Source organism: Chenopodium quinoa, unplaced genomic scaffold (assembly GCF_001683475.1).
Source record: "Chenopodium quinoa cultivar QQ74 unplaced genomic scaffold, ASM168347v1, whole genome shotgun sequence".
NCBI classification, from domain to species: Eukaryota; Viridiplantae; Streptophyta; class Magnoliopsida; order Caryophyllales; family Amaranthaceae; genus Chenopodium; species Chenopodium quinoa.
In genome coordinates this window covers 147,918-171,125 of record NW_018743616.1, presented here as the reverse complement: position 1 = coordinate 171,125, position 23,208 = coordinate 147,918, and the positions used below count along the sequence as shown (strand labels likewise).

The 23,208-nt window shown below is 34.5% G+C and overlaps 2 protein-coding genes across 2 annotated transcripts; both read right to left on the bottom strand.

The window, feature by feature from the left end:
• Positions 1–2,592: 2,592 nt before the first annotated feature.
• Positions 2,593–14,799, bottom strand: LOC110682963. Its single transcript, XM_021859301.1, has 14 exons — positions 14,581–14,799; positions 13,677–13,764; positions 13,215–13,323; positions 11,019–11,068; positions 10,291–10,357; positions 9,566–9,638; positions 6,770–6,825; positions 6,141–6,237; positions 5,919–6,000; positions 5,739–5,801; positions 4,568–4,627; positions 3,736–3,828; positions 3,268–3,330; positions 2,593–3,178 (listed from the first exon to the last, which is right to left on the bottom strand). The coding sequence occupies exons 1-14, from the start codon at positions 14,628–14,630 to the stop codon at positions 3,068–3,070; spliced, it is 1,062 nt and encodes a 353-aa protein (XP_021714993.1). The 5' UTR covers positions 14,631–14,799; the 3' UTR covers positions 2,593–3,067.
• Positions 14,800–16,608: 1,809 nt separating this feature from the next.
• On the bottom strand, positions 16,609–22,943 carry LOC110682962 (thiol protease aleurain-like). The gene is made up of 8 exons (XM_021859300.1): positions 22,654–22,943; positions 22,438–22,559; positions 20,477–20,592; positions 19,987–20,060; positions 19,644–19,908; positions 18,352–18,483; positions 17,737–17,872; positions 16,609–16,970 (listed from the first exon to the last, which is right to left on the bottom strand). The coding sequence occupies exons 1-8, from the start codon at positions 22,866–22,868 to the stop codon at positions 16,930–16,932; spliced, it is 1,101 nt and encodes a 366-aa protein (XP_021714992.1). The 5' UTR covers positions 22,869–22,943; the 3' UTR covers positions 16,609–16,929.
• Between the last annotated feature and the right edge of the window lie 265 nt (positions 22,944–23,208).

Below are 23,208 nucleotides of genomic sequence, written 5' to 3'. Positions count from 1 at the left end.
CCGTACTACAAAGCTGCAGCCTGTCCTCAGGTCCACGTACGAGCAAACTCAGGGAACCCAGCCTTACCTTTAGTTCCTTCAACCTTAGTAATTTTGCTAGCTTTGTCCTCATCGGCCTTCCCCATCTTGCTTTGATTCACTCTCAAGTTCCTATTTAAGTGTCTATGGCATTTTTTCTTAGTAATGTGCTTAATTTTTACCATAATTGAAGCGAATTTCGCAACTGAAAATAATGAAATCAAAAGAGCAAAGGGAGCAATAACATACCAGGGTAAAGAGAATTTGCAAAGCTTGACTCCACCACAGCAAAATCCCAACTTAAATTGCGCTTCACTGGTGTCGATTTGGTTTCCCCAATTTTCGCAAACAAAACCCTAGATTTTTTTATTTGAAATTATCTTGAAGTTTCTAACTTGAGGAGACCTTTATCCACCTATTTATAACACGCATTGAATGGGTCTAACGACACAAAGTTATCCTTTCAAGGGAGTTTATCATTTGCAACGGATTCGAAAATTCGCGCTTATCTTTTGATTTGATAATTTTTCCGCTATTTATCTTAGCTTATCTTTTTGAGTAATTAAGCTTGCTTCGTAGAAGTCACTAAGACATCTAAGAGTCAAGCTCGGGGCAAACTGTTATGCCTAAATTTTCATCACAGGTTCGCTTGTTCGCAGATTGTTAGGTTACATATTGCAGGTTGTCATATGATCAGCTATCCAGTTCCAGATACTAAGCAAGGTCGAATAAGGACTTTTCCAAGGAATATTCCAAGGGTATCTTAATTGAACAAGTCAAGAGAAGGTGCCAAGAATATCGGAACCATAAACCTCAGCTTGCCATTGATGAAGACTAATTCAAACTACAATAGATAAGCACTCAAGGAGAATGGCGAGGAAGTAGGAACAACCTCAGCCCACTAGCCCCGAATTCCATGGAATCCGGAATGAAGTCGTTGAAGCCTTTCAAGTTAATTCTTGTGCTATAAATAGGAAAGTAAGCATTGTATAAAGGCATCAAAAATATTCCAGCCTTATTATTCATAGCAATTAAGTATTCTTTAGCAATCCTTAGCATCGTTATTATCTACTTGTAAACCTAAATTGTATTTGTTTCAACCTGACAACCTAGTGGATTGGTGAACTCATTGCCACCCGCGGTTTTTACCCTTCTTCAATTCCTATGGTTTTCTGCATCACCATTTTGTGTCTCTTCTCCCTTTTCCCTTTTTGTTCGCTCTTTGTATATCTTCTATTTTGATTTCTAGAACCTACATTGCCATTTGCATCCCTGTTAATCTAGTTGTTGTCATATAGAGTCTGGTCTTATCTGGCAGTCAGATTTTGATCTAAACATCGCGCAATCTTGGTTACAACTGCAACATTTAAAACGCGTTCCATGCATTTAGGTCCCGAGTTCCAATCCTGTGTTTGCTATAAGTGCCACTTTTTACACTAATCAAATATATTTATTTATTGTTAAAAATTTTTTAGTAACAATATTTATTTGAATAATATTTGAATCCTATATAATAGTTTGCAAATAACGACGATGTATATTATAATTATTTAAAGCATCCATTTGTCAATGTGGTGAATATCCTGTAATCTTGGTTACAACTGCAATGTACAAAACGTGTTTCATGCATTTAGGTCCCGAGTTCGAATCTTATCATTTTTAATTATAAGTGCCACTTTATTATTATTTTTTTTTTGAATGTTTGTTTAGTTATAGTATATTATTGAATAGTATTTTCATCATTTGTTTAGTAACTGTAGATATTATACTATAGAGAATACATAGGTGTCATTATCAGGTTACTAATATATAGTATTCAAGACACTAAAAAATTTGTATTTGTTATTAAATTAATATATCATTTTAACATCACGTAGAACTCGATTCTTCTTCTTCGTCGAACCAGAATAGTGGATTTTAATCAGAATACATGTTCTTTGTACAATTCCAGAAGTTTGTCAAAACCAGATCACTTGATTTAAATAGCAAAAAATATTTGTAACATTCAAATTAAATAAACACTACGATTATGTTTGGACTAGGAAAAAAAAAACATCAACAATAAAAATTGAAATTAAAACATTATTGTTCAATGATTTTATAACATTACTGTTCATATAACATGCTTTGTAGATGGAGTATGGAGCATGAAGTATTGAACACTAGGATCTTGAACATCAGGAATATGAAGTATACAACTACGTTCTTGAACACCAGCAATTTTATTAAACAACAAAATTAAAAAAAAAAAAAAAAACTCATCGAAAAAGGTTGCCACCACTAATGGCTTACCTTGAGAGTAGCTATTGATGATGAAAGTGGGTGGGAAAGGTGAGCCCCACAATTTTTACAATTGGCGCCAAAATAATACTCCCGCCCAAAAGTCCTTATTGGCGGTAAAATGCTGAATTCCACCCCCCCCCCCCCCCAAATTTCCCTCTTTTATTTGGTAAAAGGTGAGGTGGCAGCTTTTAGTTGGGACTTGGGAGTGTATGTAGGCTCCACATACACCTAGTGTATGTGTAGTAGCTCTCAAAAGAAATGGGAAGATCATATTGGGACACTCAAATTAACTATAGGACAGAAATAGTAACACATAAAGATCAAAATTTCAAAATTGTGCACTTAAGATCATGTAAAATGTAATTGTGCGGAAGCCGCAGAACTCTGAAAACGATAAAGATCATGAAATTATTTTTAGTATATATATGAATGAACATACACACTTAGTTGACAATACAAGCACTGCACTATGGAGGGTCTAGAACTAACATAAGTTCGACCCACTAGCCATGTTTCAGCCAAGGTTGGGCTTAAGTTGGCACAACACATGAGCTGGCTCGCCCAGCCCACTATCATCTTCTCTATTTTGCACATAAGAAGAATAAAAAAAAAAAAAAAAAATACACACTTTTATATTTTGTGGCTTTGCCACCAACTAACCTACACATTATCAATCAAAACTAGGAGTAAACCCTGATATGGTTCATCTATCTACATCTACACAAAAAATCAAACCATTTACAATTCTCTAAATCAGCTATGGAGCTCAGTGCTGCTGACTTTGTTGAGAAAGTTCGCTTAACTGGTTCCTTAGTGTGCCAACTCTCTTCTGCAAATCTACATTTGACATTCGTTCGAACTCCAACACACGTTCAAGCTAATACATAGTAACATAAAAACAAGTGTCAATTAGTTCATGCAACTATACTGTTAAACATAGAACAGAAAGGAGGATGTTACCCTTACCTTTGCTGCTCGTGCACTCCATTCACCTAGAATTGCCCTCAAACGCTCATTCTCTTCAATATACTGTTACAGAATATCACAAGAATAATCAGAGTATGAGTTGGAATACATAACAAAACTTACCGAAAAACATGTTTGGTGGGCGGTAAAATATTATTGTAAAGTAAATAACATTACATGTAATTTTGCAAAAAAAAGTCCCATGTAATTGACCATGGTAATGCATTGATGATTGTCCGAACCAAAAAAAAAAATTTCCAAAAAAACTTTCATTACCACTCGATATTATCTACAAAGGAAACATGTTTGGAAATGGAATTACATTACTTTGGTGCATAGATATTTGTAAAAAATTCAGAGAAGTATGAGAAATTCACAAGAATTGAGCATCATTTATAATATTTGATATTAGAATGTCAAAGAGATTTTAGACAACAAATCTTCTGGAAGTAAAACATACAAACTGACCTGATTGTTTGTGTTGCGAACACGCAGAATCTCAACATCCCTCTCAGCAATTAAGGATCGAGCAAGTTGTAGTTCAGAATGCAGTTGATCCATCTACATTTTTAAGACAATTTTTTAGCTCCGGTCACAAGATTTGCTACAGTCTGATTGATATACATCAGCATATTTGGAAAAATACAAACAAAATTTGCACCATGAAATGGCTTTGAGAGACATAGGGTGGTACTAAAGACATCTGAGGCTGCCCCTCAGGCATACAAATCAATCAACATCCCATGAAACTGTTCTGTAAGAAGATATTTCTTATTTACACACAACAATCAGCATTCAGCCAAGTACATATTACGCTGTTGATGGGGTAGGACCACCTCAAGATGAATTTCAAAGCCCATGTTAAAACATTTATGAGAAAAAGGGGTAGTAAAAAGAGAAATTAAGCAGGAACATAACTTTGAACACCCTCTAACAATCAAGCTTTCCATACGTAAAATATACTTCCTCTATCCCTAAAAGTATGGCAACATTTTTAATTATACTCAATTCGAGAAAATTTTAGACAAAATACGCTCTGAACAATGACAATCTGTAGTAGGGAAACCAGATTGTACCTCACAAAAATGCAATTCCTAAGCCTTGAGGCAGCTCATGCATTAAAATAGCAAGAACTATATCTGGATGTAATGTGTAGATCTACCAAGAAATAACCAATACAACTAATAGACGGATTATTAGTGTGATATGCAAGCTTGATGAAGTTTTTTTTTTTCACCAATTCCTACAGGAAAAGGATGTGCCATAATTATTTTTATAAAAAAGTCAAAATGGTCCTTACCTCTGCAGAAAGTGTTCGAAGTTCTTGATCACGAGCGGCCAAAAGATGGGCGAGGTCAGCCTGCAAAAGGAGTAAGCATGATATGGATCCTGATTAACATAGACATTATTCTCAAATCTGTAAACTTATTAATTATATGTAGGTGAAAAGATGTTTTAAGCTACAGAACCAGAACAATACGCACAGCACACCTTTATTTTTCAGACTGAGCCATAAGGTCAACTACATTGCCACTTCAATTGTACAAAGTTAAGTTTATACATATTTCCAATTCCAGTGACTTGTACATATTCAAATCTCCATGCTAATTTGAACTCATTGGGCAGACAAAGTTATTCTAGTTTGATGCCCACAAATTGCCCTGCCTGCTTTTCAATTACAAGAAGTTCACAGTATTCTTTTCAGCAACAAGAAGTTGACAGTAGTTGCAAAGGTGAAATTTTTTGCATCTCCTGATCTCAAGCTTTCAGCAAGGTTACCTAATTTCCCAATTGTTACATTAATACTCGTCTTCTAAGATGTCCAAACCAAATAATTATGATAGCAAATTGAGACGTCCATAGTCAGTCAACCCAATTCATGAAATTGCCACCAAGGAAAGGTCTAAGGACTGAAAAATTAAAAAACCTATTTTTTTCTCTAACACTTTGCTCAGTTGAACTGTCAAAACATTAAAAGCTGTTGCTATATTAGCATTCATTTCAAAACTTGTCAGGTTTCTTGCGATTCTCAGTTGTCTTTATCAGGACAACCCAAAGTCACAATCGTCATAGAAGCAAACTATCTGGATTGACACTTGAGTTAAGAGATACAATCACAGTCAATAGGTTGACTACTTTGTGCCCATTGTACAAAAAAAAACTACCAGATAGCACCCATTCAGTTGACTAAAAATAGCCTCGTTTAGACAATCCAACCTCATCAAGAGGACTTGCTATATATAAGCCGACAATACAGTGACCAGAGGGTAGGTAAATCCAACTCATTCAGTCCAGAATTTTCCAGACTAGCACCTTGAATGTGGACAATAAAACACAAAGAAAACTATTCGGCCACACAAAAATGAGCAGAAAAAGTTGAATATGGCAATATATCCATAGTTAAAAATCCTTAAAACAAGATGAAGACAACACCTTTGGATGCTTAAGTGTTGAGACAAATTAAACATTACCTGAGGAGTACTGCCATCATTAGCTCTTTCATAATTGCTCAAACACTCTTGCAGCCGCAAAATCTACATTAAACTTTTATTCTTCAGAATTCTTATTATGGAGTAGTTATTCGAAGAATGTACAAACTCTGGTAGGCTACATTTTATTGCAGCATTATATAATCCTACGAGTTATTTTACCTCCTCGCAAAGAAAATGAATGTTTTCTCGTTGATACTGCAGTAATGCCATTTGCTGATCAGAAAGCCTTCCATCATGATACCTGCAATAGTTAACAAAAGCGATGATAGAGAAAATTCTTGGAAGTTTAGGCTTCACCAGGGAAACTTTTAAAAACTGCACGTCAAAGTTCTAGTCTCTCCATATAAACTATAAACCATTAGAAATTTATATTCATCTTACCTTAAGCCTTCCATAGAACTTGATGATTGAAGTGGAGAGTATAATGATTTTAATACATCTGGCTCCAAATTCAATGAATTATACTGGTGAACGTAACCTGAAAAATATGTCAGAATTCTTTTATTATCTAACCTATGCAAAAGCATTTCAGGATAAATAACCAACTTGTTTGCACAAGCAATAAGCTAAACTAGGAATAATAATGTTTATGTTAAACAAAATCAATAGAATTCACTTCTAAATCAATAGAATAAAATCAATAGAACTCACTTCTAAACACATCCACTCTTGTCCACACAAACTTCCTTTTATTTCCTAGCCGTGCTTCTACAACTATGAATATCTATATACCCCCAACTGGAGTAATAAACAAAAATTTCAGAATGATCCATCAATTAAAAATTTAAGATCTCATACCATAATTCGAATTAATTGTCCAAAATGACAATCCTAGTAAAATTGCATATGTACTGAAGTATAGTTAACATACAAAATTAACAAACCTTATGAGCTTATCTTAAGCAGTTTGCTTGCTGACAAAAGTGTTTTGGCTTGTCCTATTAATCTAAAGTAAGCCTGCCAGTTCCCACAAAAGAGATGCTGAGAAATCAAGAAAGAAGGAAACTTACTAATGTAGGCAGTCATAAAAGATCCAGCAATTACTACTTCAATCAGCATCACGATCCTGCGAACATGACACATAAAAACAAGAAAGCCATGATATGACAAATAATTTGATATTAAAAATAAAAAAAAATAAAAAAAAACGATTAAAGTTCTTAACCAAGACCATGGTCATCCAGACATCATCCATATTAATTGATGGAGTAGTTATTAAATGTTTCCAGATAAATTCCCTTTCCTTACAATAAACCTTTTGCAGTATTGAGGGGCTACCACTGGACACTGGTATAATAAGAGGTGGTAAGCCCCAAACCTCTCTTCTGATGAGTATATGTTCTAGTAAAATTTAGGTCTTCATCAAGTTTAATTTAAATTTGAACAAATAAGTTAATGCAAACGGGCAAATTAATCAAAATAAATTACTCATATACACACAGTAAATAACCCTTCCCTATTCGCGATATTAAAATTATTTTGATAAAGTCGTTCGTTTATGATTTACCTTCTCTAAATAATTCCTGAAAGTGTGTGCCTTCAGGCTATGTTGCAAGTAAAAAAAATAGAGGAAATAGTTGTTAAGGCAGTAATAGTACTGGTGGTCAATTATTTGGTTCTATTCTGGTTTTCACCTATTGCTTGAGTCTGATTTACTATGTTGAGAGAGTAATGCAAAATTAACGATGTAAACTTAAGGACTAAACCAAAAATTAAAAAAAAAAAGCTATCTCTGAAGATATATGGAGTTTAGTCAAAAGAAAAAAAAAATATAAAGACTCCAAATTGGGTAAGGACCAAGGAACTTGGGGATCCCAGCCCTCAGCAGAGCAACCTGACTAAGCTAATCATAGATGCATACCAACAGACAAAACACTCAAATAAGAGTCCAAATCCTGACTGCCAAATACTTCCTCCGTTTCTTTTTAGTTGACACATTTCTTTAGTCACGTTTGCCAATGCACAACTTCAATCGTTAATATCTTTAATTACCAAAAAGCAAAAATTATAAAAAAGTTGATATTTTGAAAATATATCCCACGACGAATCTAACAAGACCCCACATGATTATATTTTTCATTACGTATAAATCACAAAACATAGTCAAAGAGAGGTGTGTGAATAGTGCTAAAGTCAAAACGTGTCAACTACAAAAAACGGAGGTAGTATGAAATAGGAAAATAACTTTTGGTGAAATCAATGCCCCATTTAAATGACTACTTGTAGTATAATTTCTGTTTTTAACTAATAATAATCTAGTGTATTCACATAAACTGGCAACATGCATATATGGCATGCATAGATAGAAGGAATATGAAATATAAATCCAACAGGTGCTGACTCATTATCATTTCAGAAATAAAGTTGCGTACAACCAACCTTCCCATGCTCTAGAGAAAAGGTCTACATGGATATATATTGCTGCACTTGATGGGCATGTTTCTTACCTACAAGCTTAGCACTTAATGTATTGAAATTTAGAAGTCAAATTCCCTATAGAGGCTGTAACTGTGCTCAGTCTGTAATATAGCTACTAGCAATCTCACCACACTTGATAATGGACTGCAAAAAGCAACTTCTGACTTTAGTTAACTATTCTTTTTAAACAGAGAAAGAATCTACTTATTTGGCTAAACCACTAATCCACTATACACCTTATAATGTGCAAGCCTATATTACTTGGACTCTGATGCTAGTGTGATAGTTCGTTACATATCTAGGTATCACTGTATCAGACTTGGCAGTTGGTGAGAATTTTGCATAGTTTTTGATCCAAAATGATGGCTTGAGTGTCCAAGCCCATTTTAGAGAGTCAAGTGCTCAAAATAGGCACTTGAGATGAAACAAAGATAGCAAGTAACATGACTGGGTTTATCCATAGAGTTTGATGAATGACTGATGTTTATCCAAAACCCTCAGCATTTTAAATAAACTTGGAAGTTGAATTTCAATAACCATCAATATTGGTTACAATTTTTTGGCTCCATTCATCCAACCAGATTTGCACTAGGAAGCAGCCCAAGAAATAAATTCTGATACCTCTTGATATGGGCAGCACTAAAACAAGCTCTAGGCATCATCTTGCCATCATATCTCTTATTCAGCAAAACAAAAAGGCAAAACTATAAAAGTACGAGAACTCAAGCCACTAATTGTTGGACTAAGGGTATCAAACAAAAGAGCTCAAGGGACACTTGACATTGAACAAGGGTGTCAACCAAGAAGGAAACTAATTAGGAAGTTGAACACTATGATGCAGAAAAGTTATGCCCTACATCAGGCTGGTACAATTTGCATCTGCACCATAACTCACCTTATTTAAGATGCCCAAGAATTTTGGTTATCCACATAGTTGCATCAGATATGCTTACCTATCATTACATAATGTATCTACTTCATGGATGATTTCTAAAGATTATGCCAATGGACAATGGTTGATAAAATATCTATTCACTCAGCAATTTGATTCACATATTGAATTTGGAGGCACGGTCTGTAGTCTACACTTTCACAATATCCTGATTCCTGATTGCATCTCAAAATCCACAACATTACCTATTGGCATCATTTGCCATTTAGCTTTGCTGCCACTCTGATCAACGACAACAATAACCTAAAAGTTACAGTAGCACAAACAAGGAAACCACAAATTCCCATTATATATATGCTCCACATATCACAATTGGCGACAGATCTTTGTAGCTCTAAACATGTTCCCTGTTTTGGAGGGGACTTAAGGGGAAAACTGAAATGTGCAAAGATTTAAGTTCAAAAATATAAGCATGAAGTTCAAGAGAAGCAAATACCTTAGTGTTGCAGAGGAAGACAAAAAGCTGATTTTGGGTTCCCAAACCACAAGAAGAAGCATTCCAGCAGTCCCTGTTGAAAATTTATCAGGAAATAGGTTGAATACCTTGCATACATATAGAACAAATGAAACAAGACAGCACAAAACAGATAAAAAGTTAATGTTGAGCACAGGTCTAACATAATGCACTTGTCATTTATGCCCCGTAAACGAAATTAGAGATTTCAAAACTATCAGAAAATTCAAACATACACTTAGCAGCAAAGGCAAAATATCTCCTATAAGGAAAGGTGTTTTGTTAGAAGATTCCATTCTCAAGCAAAATTCATCTTCTATTTCATATATCATAATACCCCCCCCCCCCAAGTACCCCCTCAGATAGTTTTTTCAATTCAACAAACTTCACAGGATTTTATTTAGGGCATTGTGAATGTAGTTCAGATGATGTCAAATAGTTAACAAAAATCATACTCCTAGAAGGACAAACTGTTTTTATTCTAATAAGAGTGTTAACTGAAACATGATACATGCAGGTATATCTTTCAAAAGGAGTACTATTTTTCAAAACTGGCAACAACTATACTATTTAAATGTACGAGCTGACATAGTGGTGTTATTCAAATTGCCAAGACATTTCAACTTATGATCCAAAGATTGCATGTAAAAGGATGATGATAACTTATAAGATGATTTAGGAAGAAAATACCATACTTATACACATACCGTATGAAATGGTGGCAAATGGAAGGCGAACAATATGCTTCAACCTCTGGCTAAGCTTGTAGTAACCCTAATGTAATTAAAACACAATACAAAGAAGTCAGACATTAAATTCAGAAATATTGGCATAAGATGCTAAAAAATTTACAGATTAAAAGGATACAGAAGGAAACATTAATTCTAAACAAAAGAAATCGGATGTTTGGATTCACACATCAGCTTTCTACAAAAGAATGCAGATGTTCTTATTCACAAATTAAATTTAACTGAAACAACAGAAAAGTCGCTTAGTTATATATCAATTCATCATATCACTCCATTCATTTGTTTGGCAGGTATACTATAGAATCACATCATATCATAACCCAACACCTCTAACAAGATGGTGGGGTAAGGGGAAAATCAGTAGTCAGCACAACTACAAAGAGGTTTTTCAGCCAGCCCCTAAAATCAATCACCACGAGGTAATGTCCATAGGCCCTTGAAATTGAAAGACAACTGAACGGCCTATGTTCACAGCATGTATGAAGAGCAGGACAATTAGGTGTGACTTATAGAGACTTTTTCAACTCCTTTGAAGTGGATAATGCATTCCTTTGGCAGATAGTAGTGAAAATTGACAAGGATTTCAATACCAGAAAGTGATAGTAGTGAAAGCTAACAAGGATCTCCATCTCAATACCAGTAAGTGCTGTTATAGTACAGAAAATGGTAATATATCTTTTTATTACCTGCAATCGTATTTTCTGTACTTGGTACACCAGATATTGTTGAAAGATCCCTGCACATACAATCAAAGGGATTTATATCAACAAAGAAGCATTTGCTTTAATCCATAACTATGAGGCCCAAATTCAGAGCAAAAACAGAATTCAAATAGTTAAGACCAATCAAGTCTTGTTAAAATGAACAGAAATATAGATTATGTTTTATCACCATGAATAACAAATAAGGATTTGTTATTAGATAACAAAGATTTCATTACAAAGACAGGGCATCCATATAAAATAGTAGGGCTGATGACAAATTAATGCCCTCATCTACAAAATATAAAATGTCAAGTGTAGCTCAAAAATTAACATTTGACTCCAATAAACAATAGCCCCCAAAAAAATGAACTTAAAATCTTGACTTGGGCAACCTCTATGCTTAAAAATCCATTTAGTTATGTTCCTTCTAAACCACCAAATAATCACCAACAAGGCCAAGGATAAGTCTTTCTCCTTCAACACAAACTACAAAGGTTTGCGAGGAAAACATTTCCTTCTCTTCATAACATCTTTAATTGGAATATTCTCTTTCAATGCAGGCCCAAGCAAAAAATATGCTTTAGAAGGGGCTTTTCATCTTTCAAATTTTAATAGCATGGAAAACCAATAAGTTTGTTTCAAAAAATACAAAACCTCGTAATTGGAATGGAGCCAATCTTATTATGCAACCATATCATCTTGTCATTCTCCTCAAGGTCAACCTCTTCAACACAAAGACTCCAGACTGACACTTTCAGCTGCTTTAACACATAGAAGACCTTTAGTTATAAAGTACCCTGAAGCTAGTACTTTATCACTACTCATTCTTTCGAACATTGGTTCAGTCCTGCAGACCAAACACATTAGGTTATCTTGAGAGAGTTAGGTTCTTACCTCTATTCCCGTTCTAATTCACGACTGCATGCACCACAGTTTCTCTAAAAGATAGATCAAACCCTGATCTTTACCCAAAACCCATGTATGGAGTTTAGATTAAAACCCAACCAAAACAGCTTCCAATTATCAATCTTGACCATTGCCCAAAAGGCCAAATCCCATGTTAGATTTACACGTTTTGTATTGATATCTGAAAACATTCATCCATCACATGTTCTCTTGCACGAAGTATTAGCAAAAATCCAACTCACTTTGTCCTAAAGAGTTACATGAGAGATGAAAGAAAACTCTATGTGGATACAACACTGAAAACTCTGGTAATTTAACGCAGCAAAGCCCTTGTCTATGCCACAATATGTCTCATGTTGTCACTTATCACAATAGCTGGTAATGTGGACACAAGCAAATCTATTACTAGCAAAATTTTAATAAATCTTCAATCCTTTCCTAATCTCTTTCAGTGGGAAGTGTTTGGGGTAAAAATACCCTAAACACGTGGCCCAATGGCCTAGTGACACGTGGCATCCAGCCGTTGGTCAGCAGGGCTCCAATCCTATGCTGACACGTGTCCTCTAAACCCTAAAAGGGAAACCATCCCTTCCTCACTATAAATAGTGGAAGGACCCTCATTAATGGGGGGCTGGAACATTTGTTGTTCACATTGAATACTCCTCAAAAAGAAAAACACTTACCCCGAGCAATATTAATTGCAGAATTCTCCCATTACGCGAGAAGTAACTTCTACATTACGTGCATTCTACCTCCCGTATCTTTACTAACTTGATCGTCGGAGGCGGAGCTCCTACCCCCAGGAGTCTTCGTGATTTTGCAGGCACAGGCGTCGAAGGGCATTCTTGGAATTGTAACTCTCCCGCAGGACACATCAAAAAACCCCGAAACAGGAAGGGCACAGAACACAATGCCATCAACACAGAACAGAGGAGAGAAAGCCAGTTACGGTATCATCTTTGCCCATTCTTAAGCCTGCTAATGAAATAGCTTTATAGCAATTCCAAATCAACAATATTATGCACCAATCTTGAATCTAAGAGGACTTTAAAGAATATAGATGAATCAAGTAGCCGACTTTGTCCTTGTTAACTCAGCCAACATGTACTTAAAGATAGATCTTATGGATGTCCTAGAGAGCAGCTACTAGATCCATCACAAACTAAGAAATATGCTAGCAACTAAAAGAAACTATAAGATGGACAAATTCAATATGCAATTCACAACCATGACATATATTGTCCTATATGAAAGACGTTTACTTGGATGAACCTGTGATCAATAGAAGAATAACATTGCAGCTGCAAAGAAGTGGTGAGATCCAGGCCTCAAGAGGTTGAAAAATCCATGGGGCTCCAACCCCTACTATGGCATAACCTACCTAAATTAAAGGAATGTAAGATTAGAAGAGACAAACTATATCCTTGATATATATATTAAAATAATAATAATAATAAATAAATAAATAAGCAAACAAACAAACATTTAGAAATTGTCAATAGCATAAATCTGAAACAGAAAGTGTGCAATTAGGTTTTCCTTAAATTTTCGGTTTCTGAACTTTAGATCATACATAATTCAGAGCATCTTTGCATGGATAATGAAATGGTAATTGGCAAATAACTTTAGTGTTGAATACACAAACAAACTGAAGAATGCCTTTGTAGACTGTCGAATATGTTTGCATAAGAAAGATGAAATTACAATATTCACATATAAAGGAAGTTCACTTGCCAATAATATACAATAGACTATACTCCCATAGATTTTGGTGGGCTTCCGATGTGCAGCTAATGGAGCATCATTCAGTATATCCAAGAATCTGACAAGAAATGGATCAACGTTAGAGAGAAGAAAACATAATTTATCCAAGGGATCAAGAGTTCTCAACATAGAAACAATTAACATGTAGGCATGGAACCAATCCTATTTTTACCAGAGAAGAAATGATGTTGTTTATTGTAGAGACATGATCAGACCTCAAGTGTCATATTTGTATGAATTAGGACGATGTGGCTTTAATAAGTATATCCAAAACATAGCTTCCATTTACAAATCAAACACCAATATGACCTAATATGTTTATCAAAAGCATTTCCATTTGGTTTCAAACTAAGTAAATACACTGCCAAAATTCCGATTTCAATAAGTAACAAAGACTAATTTCATCCACATTCCATGCTACAACCTTTCTAACTTGCGCATGTTGCCAATCCTTCACTTGGAAGTTCAACATTTTAAAGCATAAATTTCACTTCACCAACAAGCAACCATCAACCTCCCTTACAGCTAAAGTAACAACAAACCGAGGTTTTCGACTACTCGACCCCACTCAAACATTTAATTTCACTAATAATCATTGTTTCAACATCCATATCACAACAATTCTACTAAATTTACAATAGCACAATCTGTTTCCATCCAAATTTGCACTAAAACACAACTAAACTGACAAATTCAAGCGTGTCGATGCAAAATCAACCAAAATTAGGACGCAAATTGAGAAATTAAACCTCGAATCAACAAAACCACTACAAAATACAAATCACATGGAAATAAAAAAAATAAAATGGATCGAAATCAATAAAATAGAATTGATCATTACAGTAATTGAAAAGGAGAAGAGAGAGAAAATTACAGGTGTTCTTCGGCAGCAGTAGGAGAGGAAGAATTTCGAGCGATTGACATGATTTAGATTGGATTTAGGAATCTGAGATGATAATGATGAAACAAAATATGATGAATTTTTGAATTGTAAAGTGTGTAAATCCAGAAAATGTGTGTCGTACTCAGGTGTTTTAACGTTGGATTTTTCCGCTTGTGCTGTGTACTTCTCTCCCTTGCTCATATCCCCACTCTGGCATTATTGCATATATGGCTCGATGGGTCGATTAGTTTGGGTCAATTTGATTCAAAAATAGTGTAAAACTAAATATTATTACAAAATATGAAATTAAGGTCAAATTGGGTCGAATTTGGATTGTTCGGGTCGGGTTTCTCTTAGTAACTTCAGGTCGGGTCAGGGATTGTCAGTTTTAATTTTAGAGACTCCATTAGAGATACTCGTATTTGGAGAGGTGGCAATCACCAAAATCAAGTAATCAAGTTATTTAGATTAGGTAATTTTAAACAAGAGTCATAAGACTAATTAGAATTGATAATTGTCAATTTGGTACGATGGGATCAAGTTAATTCATCCGGATTTGAGAATCAGTCCTCCCAATTGTTGTTGCGGGGGATCGAACACAGGTTCTCCCTATCAAGTGCATTCTCAATCACCACTGCACCAACAATCAATTGGTTATAGTGATCCTAATTTTAACATAGTGACATATTTAAACTCGTGCGACCTTTAATATTGTTACCAATGCTGTGTTAAACATAGTAACCTTAATTTTAACATAGTGACCTTTATTATTCATAGTGACCTTTATTATTCATATTGACCATTATAAAACACATTTATTTAATAAAAAAATAATAATAATAATAATTAACCTCTTATGATCTTTATACTAACACAATAACTTTTATTTTAGCATAATAACCTTTATTTTAACATAGCAATTTTTTTTTTAATTAATATAACGGCCATAGTGTCCCTAATAATAGTAGTTCACAATAAATTATTGTGAACTCGGTCAATTTAAGAATTTGTACCAAACCCATACTTCGTACTTCATGTCCAACTCATATAATACTCCATGCATCAAAGAAATTAATAATATTCATTTTTGAACATAACCTAACGCATGCTATTGAAAATCAATTCCAAATCACGTTACTTAAATTTTATTCCTAATTCCAAGCTCATGCTAGCTTGCTAATAATTTTCATTACGATCTAGCTCAAATTGAATTTGGGTTAATTCATTTAGTAATTTAAGAGGAAATTGTGCTAAACTATTGTACACTTTCTTTTTTTTTCCTACAAACTCTATATGTTACTTAATAATTGAAACACTTTCTAATTTGGCATGAAATCACTAGTAATAAATCCTCCCTCCATTCCTTTTTGTTTGCTCTATTTCAAACCTTCAAGTTAGGAGAGATAAATTTAAGTTTTGAAGAATCACACTTATAAAGAAAAGCATATTCAAACTTTGGCTAGATTTATCGCGACATATTGTTAATTTTTTATGATTTTTACAATGATATTTATGTTCGAACAAGGAGGAAGAAAAAAAAAAGGGGGGGGGGGGACTATCTCTCTCCCACTAAAAATTCTTATTATTTTGGGTAAATCGTAGTAGGTCTGACAAATAATATAGGGTGAGAAACTGAAAATCAAAGAGAGGATTTTATATTACTATTTACTAAGATTTAAGTATAGTAACTAGTAAGGGTAAATTTTAATCTTTAGTAGGAAACAATAATTTAAATGAGGTTAGTGGGAGAGATAATTAATAGAATTTTTGCTTAATATGTTGGTCAAATCTTGTACGACCTAAATAGCTCAATTGGCACAGGATCATAAATAATTACAGTATTAATCTATTTTACATAGAATATTTTGTAAGAATGCCTATGAAGCCATGACATCGAACTCTTCAATTAAATTTTATTGCCACATATTACCACCCATTAATAAAATAAATAATTATAGATTATCTTTTTTTTTTTTTTTTTTTGACGAGAATTATAGATTATCTTAACTACTTCACTTATTTACCTTGTATCAAATGAGCTTATTTTTATTATTACCAACTCTGAACAGATACAACACAAGTACTTTGAGACTCACCAATTTGGTACATCCCATATCCCACTATTCTATGTATGCCTTAGGAGAGTTCTTAATCTTCTTATATCAGAGTTATAAATATTTTATACAGAGTTGCTTGAAAGGAAATGACAATGATTTACAAGCAACACAGCCTAACATCATCAACTATGTATAAGCATTCTGGTTGTAGCAACGTCCTCGAACTTTGAAACCAAAAGAAAGCATAATTTGGAATCATTCTTCATGCGTTTTTGAAGGAGCTTCATGCTGATACAACGGGATATGATGCACATGTAGCAACACCTGTAACATGTTAAAGGAAGTTAATCCCAGTCAAGTACAAATAACGAGGGTACTAGAACTCAATACAAACATCAAAATTTACAGTTTGTTGAATGGGTATGGAGAAAAGGGGGTGGAGAGGAGAGCAAGATAAAATAGGGCAGGGACAAAATTGGAGTGATCTATCTGCGCTGGAGACTCACGTCCGTTAGGTAACCTAGTTAAAGCGGCCCGGATCCTTGCTGTCAACAAGTATGGATTTCACTTGAAAGAATCCTGGACTCTATATATACATTACTTGACTCTATATAGTTCACCCACCCTGGTTCCACCAATTGTCAGCCTGTTCAGCTGACCTCAGAAAGTTCCAGTCATCCGGAACAGCCTGATCTTTTCTAGGCCTCCTTCCTGCGGAACTGGGGCACAACCCTAACCTCCCTTCCCCTAATCTCTCTTTCCCACCCCTCCTCCCACTAGGATTGCAAATCATACTACTTGGAAGGAAGAGTATCAGTATACTTCCTTTCCCTTCAGATCTAATAAAGGCGGAAGGGAAAAAAATCCGTCCAATATCCCTCCCTATCCCAATATCATATCCAAATAAGGAAACTCCAATCCCCACTCTCCCTCCCTTCTCCATCTCTCCAGTTCCTTCATCCAAACACGCTATGAAGTATTTACGCACGTCACCCATGATAGCAAAAGTTCAGGACAAGAAATTTTATAGTATGACTATGAGTATAGATTCTTTCACAAAAGTCTAGGTCAGCATAGCTATTTAACTTACCACACATGTTTTTGCCCATCTCCATCTTGAAGTATCCATTGTCACCCCAATCTTCTCCCCATGAATTCTTGATAATCCAGTATGGGACCCCATCTTCCACCCCATATCCAACAGCAAGAACAGCATGGTTCACATCCTGCCAAGCAGACAAGATAAAATGAGTGAATCATTATGAGAAAATGTGATACGAAGCATCAAATACATTCAAGCCTCAAAAGATTTTGTAAATTTTTTGAAACATTTGGAATGGATATTCTATGTCAATTTTGTTCTTTCCTTGTAGCCTTCTTTCCTACATTCTGTTTTAAAATTTTTACTACTTTCTAGAGGAAGATCTTTTAATTTTCACCAACACAAAGATTTCATATGTTTATATATTTTTTTTTAGGTGGCACCGGGATATTATGAGAGTAGAATAGAAAGAACTAGTGAATGTAGCTTTCACAACCAATGATTGATTGTAGGTTAATGACATGCAGAACCACCTATTTACTCAAAAAGGAATTTTGCTTTTTTAAAGTACACAAAAATTGGACATAATCCAAATTCAGTACATGTATCTCATAAATTATGACGGCCTACACTCTGGGGTTATGCATTGATCTTAAAACTCACCATGGGAGTGCTGCCGCAAGTTGTACTGGTGTAAACTCCCTCCTTATAGAACCTGAATCCATTAACAACCTCAAATGCAACACTCACAGGACGGACGAATGCCACAGCATCCTTGAGTTCATCTTCAGCTCCCTACACATGCCGAAAAAAACCGTTAAACAATGTCCAGTTTTAACCAATATGAATTATGGAATAGCTTTGGTACTTCAGCAGTTAAGCCTATAAAGTTTCAAATTTTAGATAACAATTATAGTAAAAATTTGCATTTGCTTTGACATAATAAGGTTTCAAAATATAGCCTCTCATGACTAGCTGGAGAATTAAATTGCAGGCTTGCAGCTACAGGAAACATTTCCAAGTGTTAACATGCTAATTGCCATGGTGCAAAACTTTGCAGGCACACTTTGTCCTAGGATTGGATAAAGGTGAAGGGGCAATAAACTTCAGCTAACATACTCCTTCCATTTTCATCTGAAGTACCCATATATTGTAAACTTTAGTTTCTAGGAAAGTTGAGTGGGTGTAAGGAAAAGGACGATAAAGTAAAGAAAGATGTAATAATAAGGTGGGTGGGTGTAAGGAAAAAGGTTGATAAACTAAGAGAGATTGCGTGGAAAGGCCAAAAGGGGGGCAAGATAGTAAATATGCATGCCAAAAATAGACTGTAGTAGAAGTGGGTACATCAAATAATAATAAAACACACACAAAAAGTTTCCATTCTAACAAAAGTTGCATGCATCTTTCATATCTTTGTTTGCATATATATATGCGTAGGCATTTTCAGTGACTTGTTAATTGTTACTAGTTCACATGAATTTTTCATCTCAACCCATTTGTAAGCATATTCAGATAATTTAAGGTCCCCTCTCGCTTTGCATACTTTACAACTGCAGCTTAGGAATTAATGGGATCATGGGTACTTTACTATTGTTGAGAATCCTAATATGGATACTTCCGGTAAAATGAAGAGTTCTAGTAACATGGGATCATGGGTTACCAAATCAGCTCTATTGAAAAATAATTAATAGTTAATGAAAAAAGTAAATAATAGGGGAGGAAAAAAAAAAACACTCAGTCAATGCTATAATATGGTAGTAAAGCTAATAAAAAGGCAGAAAAATACATCTTGCTGATCCTGTTTGAACTCTCCGAGAAAATATGATTTTTTTTCCATTGAGGGAACCAAAATTATATGATTATATATGAATATAAATTTAATTATAGTGTCACTCTTTTATCTGTGATAATCAATAATCATAATGCAACGACGGCCAAGATTGTAAGTGACTTACGAGGGTGATATTGACGGAACCATGGACTTGAACGCCAACATTTTGGGCTGAGAATTTACATTCACCATCCTTTCCTGTGTATGGATAAGCCTCTTCAGTATCCAGACCCCCATTGTACTTGATATATTCAAAAGCCTGTGAAGGCAAACCACCATTGCAACCAAAATTGTTAAATGCACCAGCACAATCAACAAGCTGTTGCTCGGATAAGGAGATATTCTTCCCAAATGCCTGTGCATAAGCTGCCTCCAAAGCTCCAGTAGTACTGAGACAGCATATAAAGTTAGTATGTATGATATAAAGATCGTACAAACATCCATACTGTATATAAAGATAAGCGGACCTGAATGTCCAGCAAGATCCACAGTGGCCTTGATTTTTGACTGGGCTAACAATGCCCTTAGCTCTCCAATCTTGCTGCAAAAGTCACAAGGGATTGAACTGACATGAGATTCTAATTAAAAGCATATCAGTTTCCTCAGAACAAACAGACAATCGTGGGATTACAATATCGTTTCTATTATGAATACACCCCAATGAAATAAAATACAGAGACTTCATTCTTACAAAACGAAAGATGAAATTAAAATAATAAGCGAACCACTGGAAAACAATACACCGGCAGTTTGGTAGAGGCCAAATTGTATGCACCAAGCCCATTAGCCCCAAAGGAGAAAGGTTCATAACTTCATAATAAATGAATTTTGTGAGTGGCGTTATGATAATAGTGTAGTCCAATGAATCTTGCTAAAATGGTAATTACAGACAACAAAGCAAAAATGAAATTTTGGGGATATTGGGAATAGGTCAAGTGTTTTTCAATAAGAGTATACCGTTTGAGGAGCAACAGCACGAGTCAACTTGTGACTTCCCTTGAGGGTGGCAGAGCAATTTTGAGCAGCTCCCAATCTATGCCTTTGAAACTCTTCCCACGTCCAATCAGCAAATTCTAGGTAACAGAAAATGAAATGCTGGTCAATAGTTTGTCAATTTAACAGCTGGATGTTTAATGTCGCAAATAAAATGATAGTTAGAGGGCTCTTTCTCTGGGGAAGGGTTTTGACAAATAAATATCAACCAAACATTTTACAATAAATATATCCATATATAAACACGAGGAATGTTCCAGAATCTAGTGCCCTTCACTGTTAACTATAATGTGATGTTTTTAAAGACAGAAATAAATCAAAATTCAAGAACTCATCTAACCCAATATTGGCATTCTCATTTTTTATTTTTATTTTTATTTTTATTTATTTTTTTATTTTTTTATTTTTTATTTTTTTTTAACAGATTACATTCTCATTATAATTAAGATTGTAATGAAGTTAATTTCGCAATTTGTTTAAGAGGCACATGGGTTGGTGAAGCTCACATGCATCATAATGTAAAAAAGTACAACTTAGAGCTATGGAACTAATATACTCCCAGCATATAACAAAGTGCACCTCAGCGATAAAGCCCAAAGCAATAGGAGTCAAATGCTTTTATTGGGCTAGGTGAGGCAATTTTTCAAAGAAGTTTGGGAAGGTGCAGTGGTGGACTGAATGAGCGCAACTTCCTTTGTTACACCAAGTATTTTAGCTCTTATTCAGTGAGGCACATATCATACATTTGCGCTAGGAGTCCAGGCTCTAGGATACCTAAGGCTACCTTAGTGCACCTTGAGCTTTTTTAAACATGCCCTTATAATCTAATGTTGCTTGTAATGATGTTTAAATCAGTTCAATAAATCACTTCAGTTCAAAAAACATCTCCAAGGCTGTTTTAACAATTAATTGTACATTGAACTTGGTAATCTTTGAATGAGCTTATTTAGTTGTTAATTGAACTTGGTAATCTTTGATTGAGCTTATTTAGACTTATTAAAAGACTAAACCTATATTTCTATGAACTTACTAAAAGACTAAACCTACAGTACTATGAACAAATTTTTTTTAGGTGAAATTAACAATGTCTTGAGCTACCCAAACTCGATTCACAAGAACAACAGCTACAACAAGTTCTTATAAGGTTACTCAAGTTCAATTCACAACATCAAGTTTTAATAAGTTCAGACAAGGTCAGCTAAGGAAAACACGACCTAAATGTATAATGACATTTACTACATATCGATATGACAATAGATGCCTTAATAGGTACTTAAATATCATGTTAGACAATAGATGATAGTATAGTAAGAAATTTATCCCAACTTAGTCTTGGATTATGCTTAAAGATTTGTATTGACATGAGTCGATTTTAAGTCTAGTAACCCCACAAGGAACACAGGCTTAAATGCTTAATTATGGCAACCTCTTTAATATTAACATAAATACAAGGGAAATTACTTCAAAACACTTGAACACTAAGCCCAACTCTGTATTGACATGTAAAATTAGCTAAATTTAACAAAGAAAAGGCTATGGAAAAAAACTATATTGACATGTAAAATAAGCTAATTTTAATTAGAACATAAAGTAATATTTTTTATTGTTAGATGCAGATTATGTCTAGCTATTACAAAAGTTACTCTCATATAGTGTAATAATTTGTACATTAGAGCCACAAAAGATGGTGACAGGATTCGATCTGTATTAGTCATTTACACCCGATACTTTAATCAACTAAACTAGTCGACATCCACGCCTTATTAATAATATATAATTCAACAATTTCAGATTATATTGCCCTCGTGACTCATTCCGACAATAAAAGTAATATAATTCAGATTAAATCAAGCAAAATTTTCAAACACAAGAAAACACAAAGATAATAAAATAATAATACAAAAAAATGTAAATTATGAACTTACGATTAACATGAAGTTTGTATGAAAGCGCCTTCTTATTAGACGATCTAATCAACTTCAAATTCTCCCGATAAATTTCAAATCTCGTCAACATCTCATGAGCAGTCTCATACCTCTTCCCATGTCTAAAAAAATCCCAAAAAATTCATCAAATTTTCCACTTCAGAGTTCAAACAATCAATCATTCAATAAAAATTAAAATTAAAATTTAAAATTAACCTGTGGATGAATCGAGCGAAGGAGAGAGCATGACGAGTGTTTCCGAGGAGAGAGAAAATGGAAGATTCAATGTCTTGTAAACCGTCTGATACTAATCTGATGGGATTTTCATCAGTGAAGGTGGATGATAAGGTTGTGGTTGCGAAGCAGGAGATTATAGCTGCTGCTACTAGTAGTAGGAGAGAGAAAGTTGAAGCAGGAGCAGAAGCAGCCATTGTTGTTTTTGAGAAGTAAAATGAGATGAGATGAGAGGAAATGAAATGGGGGTTGAAATTTAAAGGGGTTGGAAAACAGCAATTATTGGGTTTTTTTTGAGAAAATTAATTTTTTAATTTTTTGAGTAAAATGGGGGTTTTATTTTATCTTAAAAAAATGATTTAGATAATTTTAAAGATTCTGGTTTTTTATTATCCTATATTATGGGGAAAATAATGATATGTTAAGGTGACGTAGATACTGCTGTGAGCAAGATGGTGATGGTAGTTGAAATTGTGTCATGGTGTATTTTTTTTGATTTTTTTTTGGGAGCTTTGTAGGTTTGGGAAGTATTGAGAG

Bases quoted from the DNA above. Each gene is read 5' to 3' on its own strand.
- LOC110682963 (XM_021859301.1), bottom strand. From the start codon at position 14,630: ATGTCAATCGCTCGAAATTCTTCCTCTCCTACTGCTGCCGAAGAACAC. The intron at 13,324-13,676 runs GCAAGTGAACTT...CCTTTAATTTAG, and splicing joins TAGTCTATTGTATATTATTG to GTAGGTTATGCCATAGTAGG. The intron at 3,331-3,735 runs GTCAGTTTGTAT...ATTCTGTAACAG, and splicing joins TTCGCAACACAAACAATCAG to TATATTGAAGAGAATGAGCG.
- LOC110682962 (XM_021859300.1), bottom strand. From the start codon at position 22,868: ATGGCTGCTTCTGCTCCTGCTTCAACTTTCTCTCTCCTACTACTAGTA. The intron at 22,560-22,653 runs GTTAATTTTAAA...GGATTTTTTTAG, and splicing joins TTCGCTCGATTCATCCACAG to ACATGGGAAGAGGTATGAGA. The intron at 17,873-18,351 runs GTGAGTTTTAAG...TCTGCTTGGCAG, and splicing joins CTTGCGGCAGCACTCCCATG to GATGTGAACCATGCTGTTCT.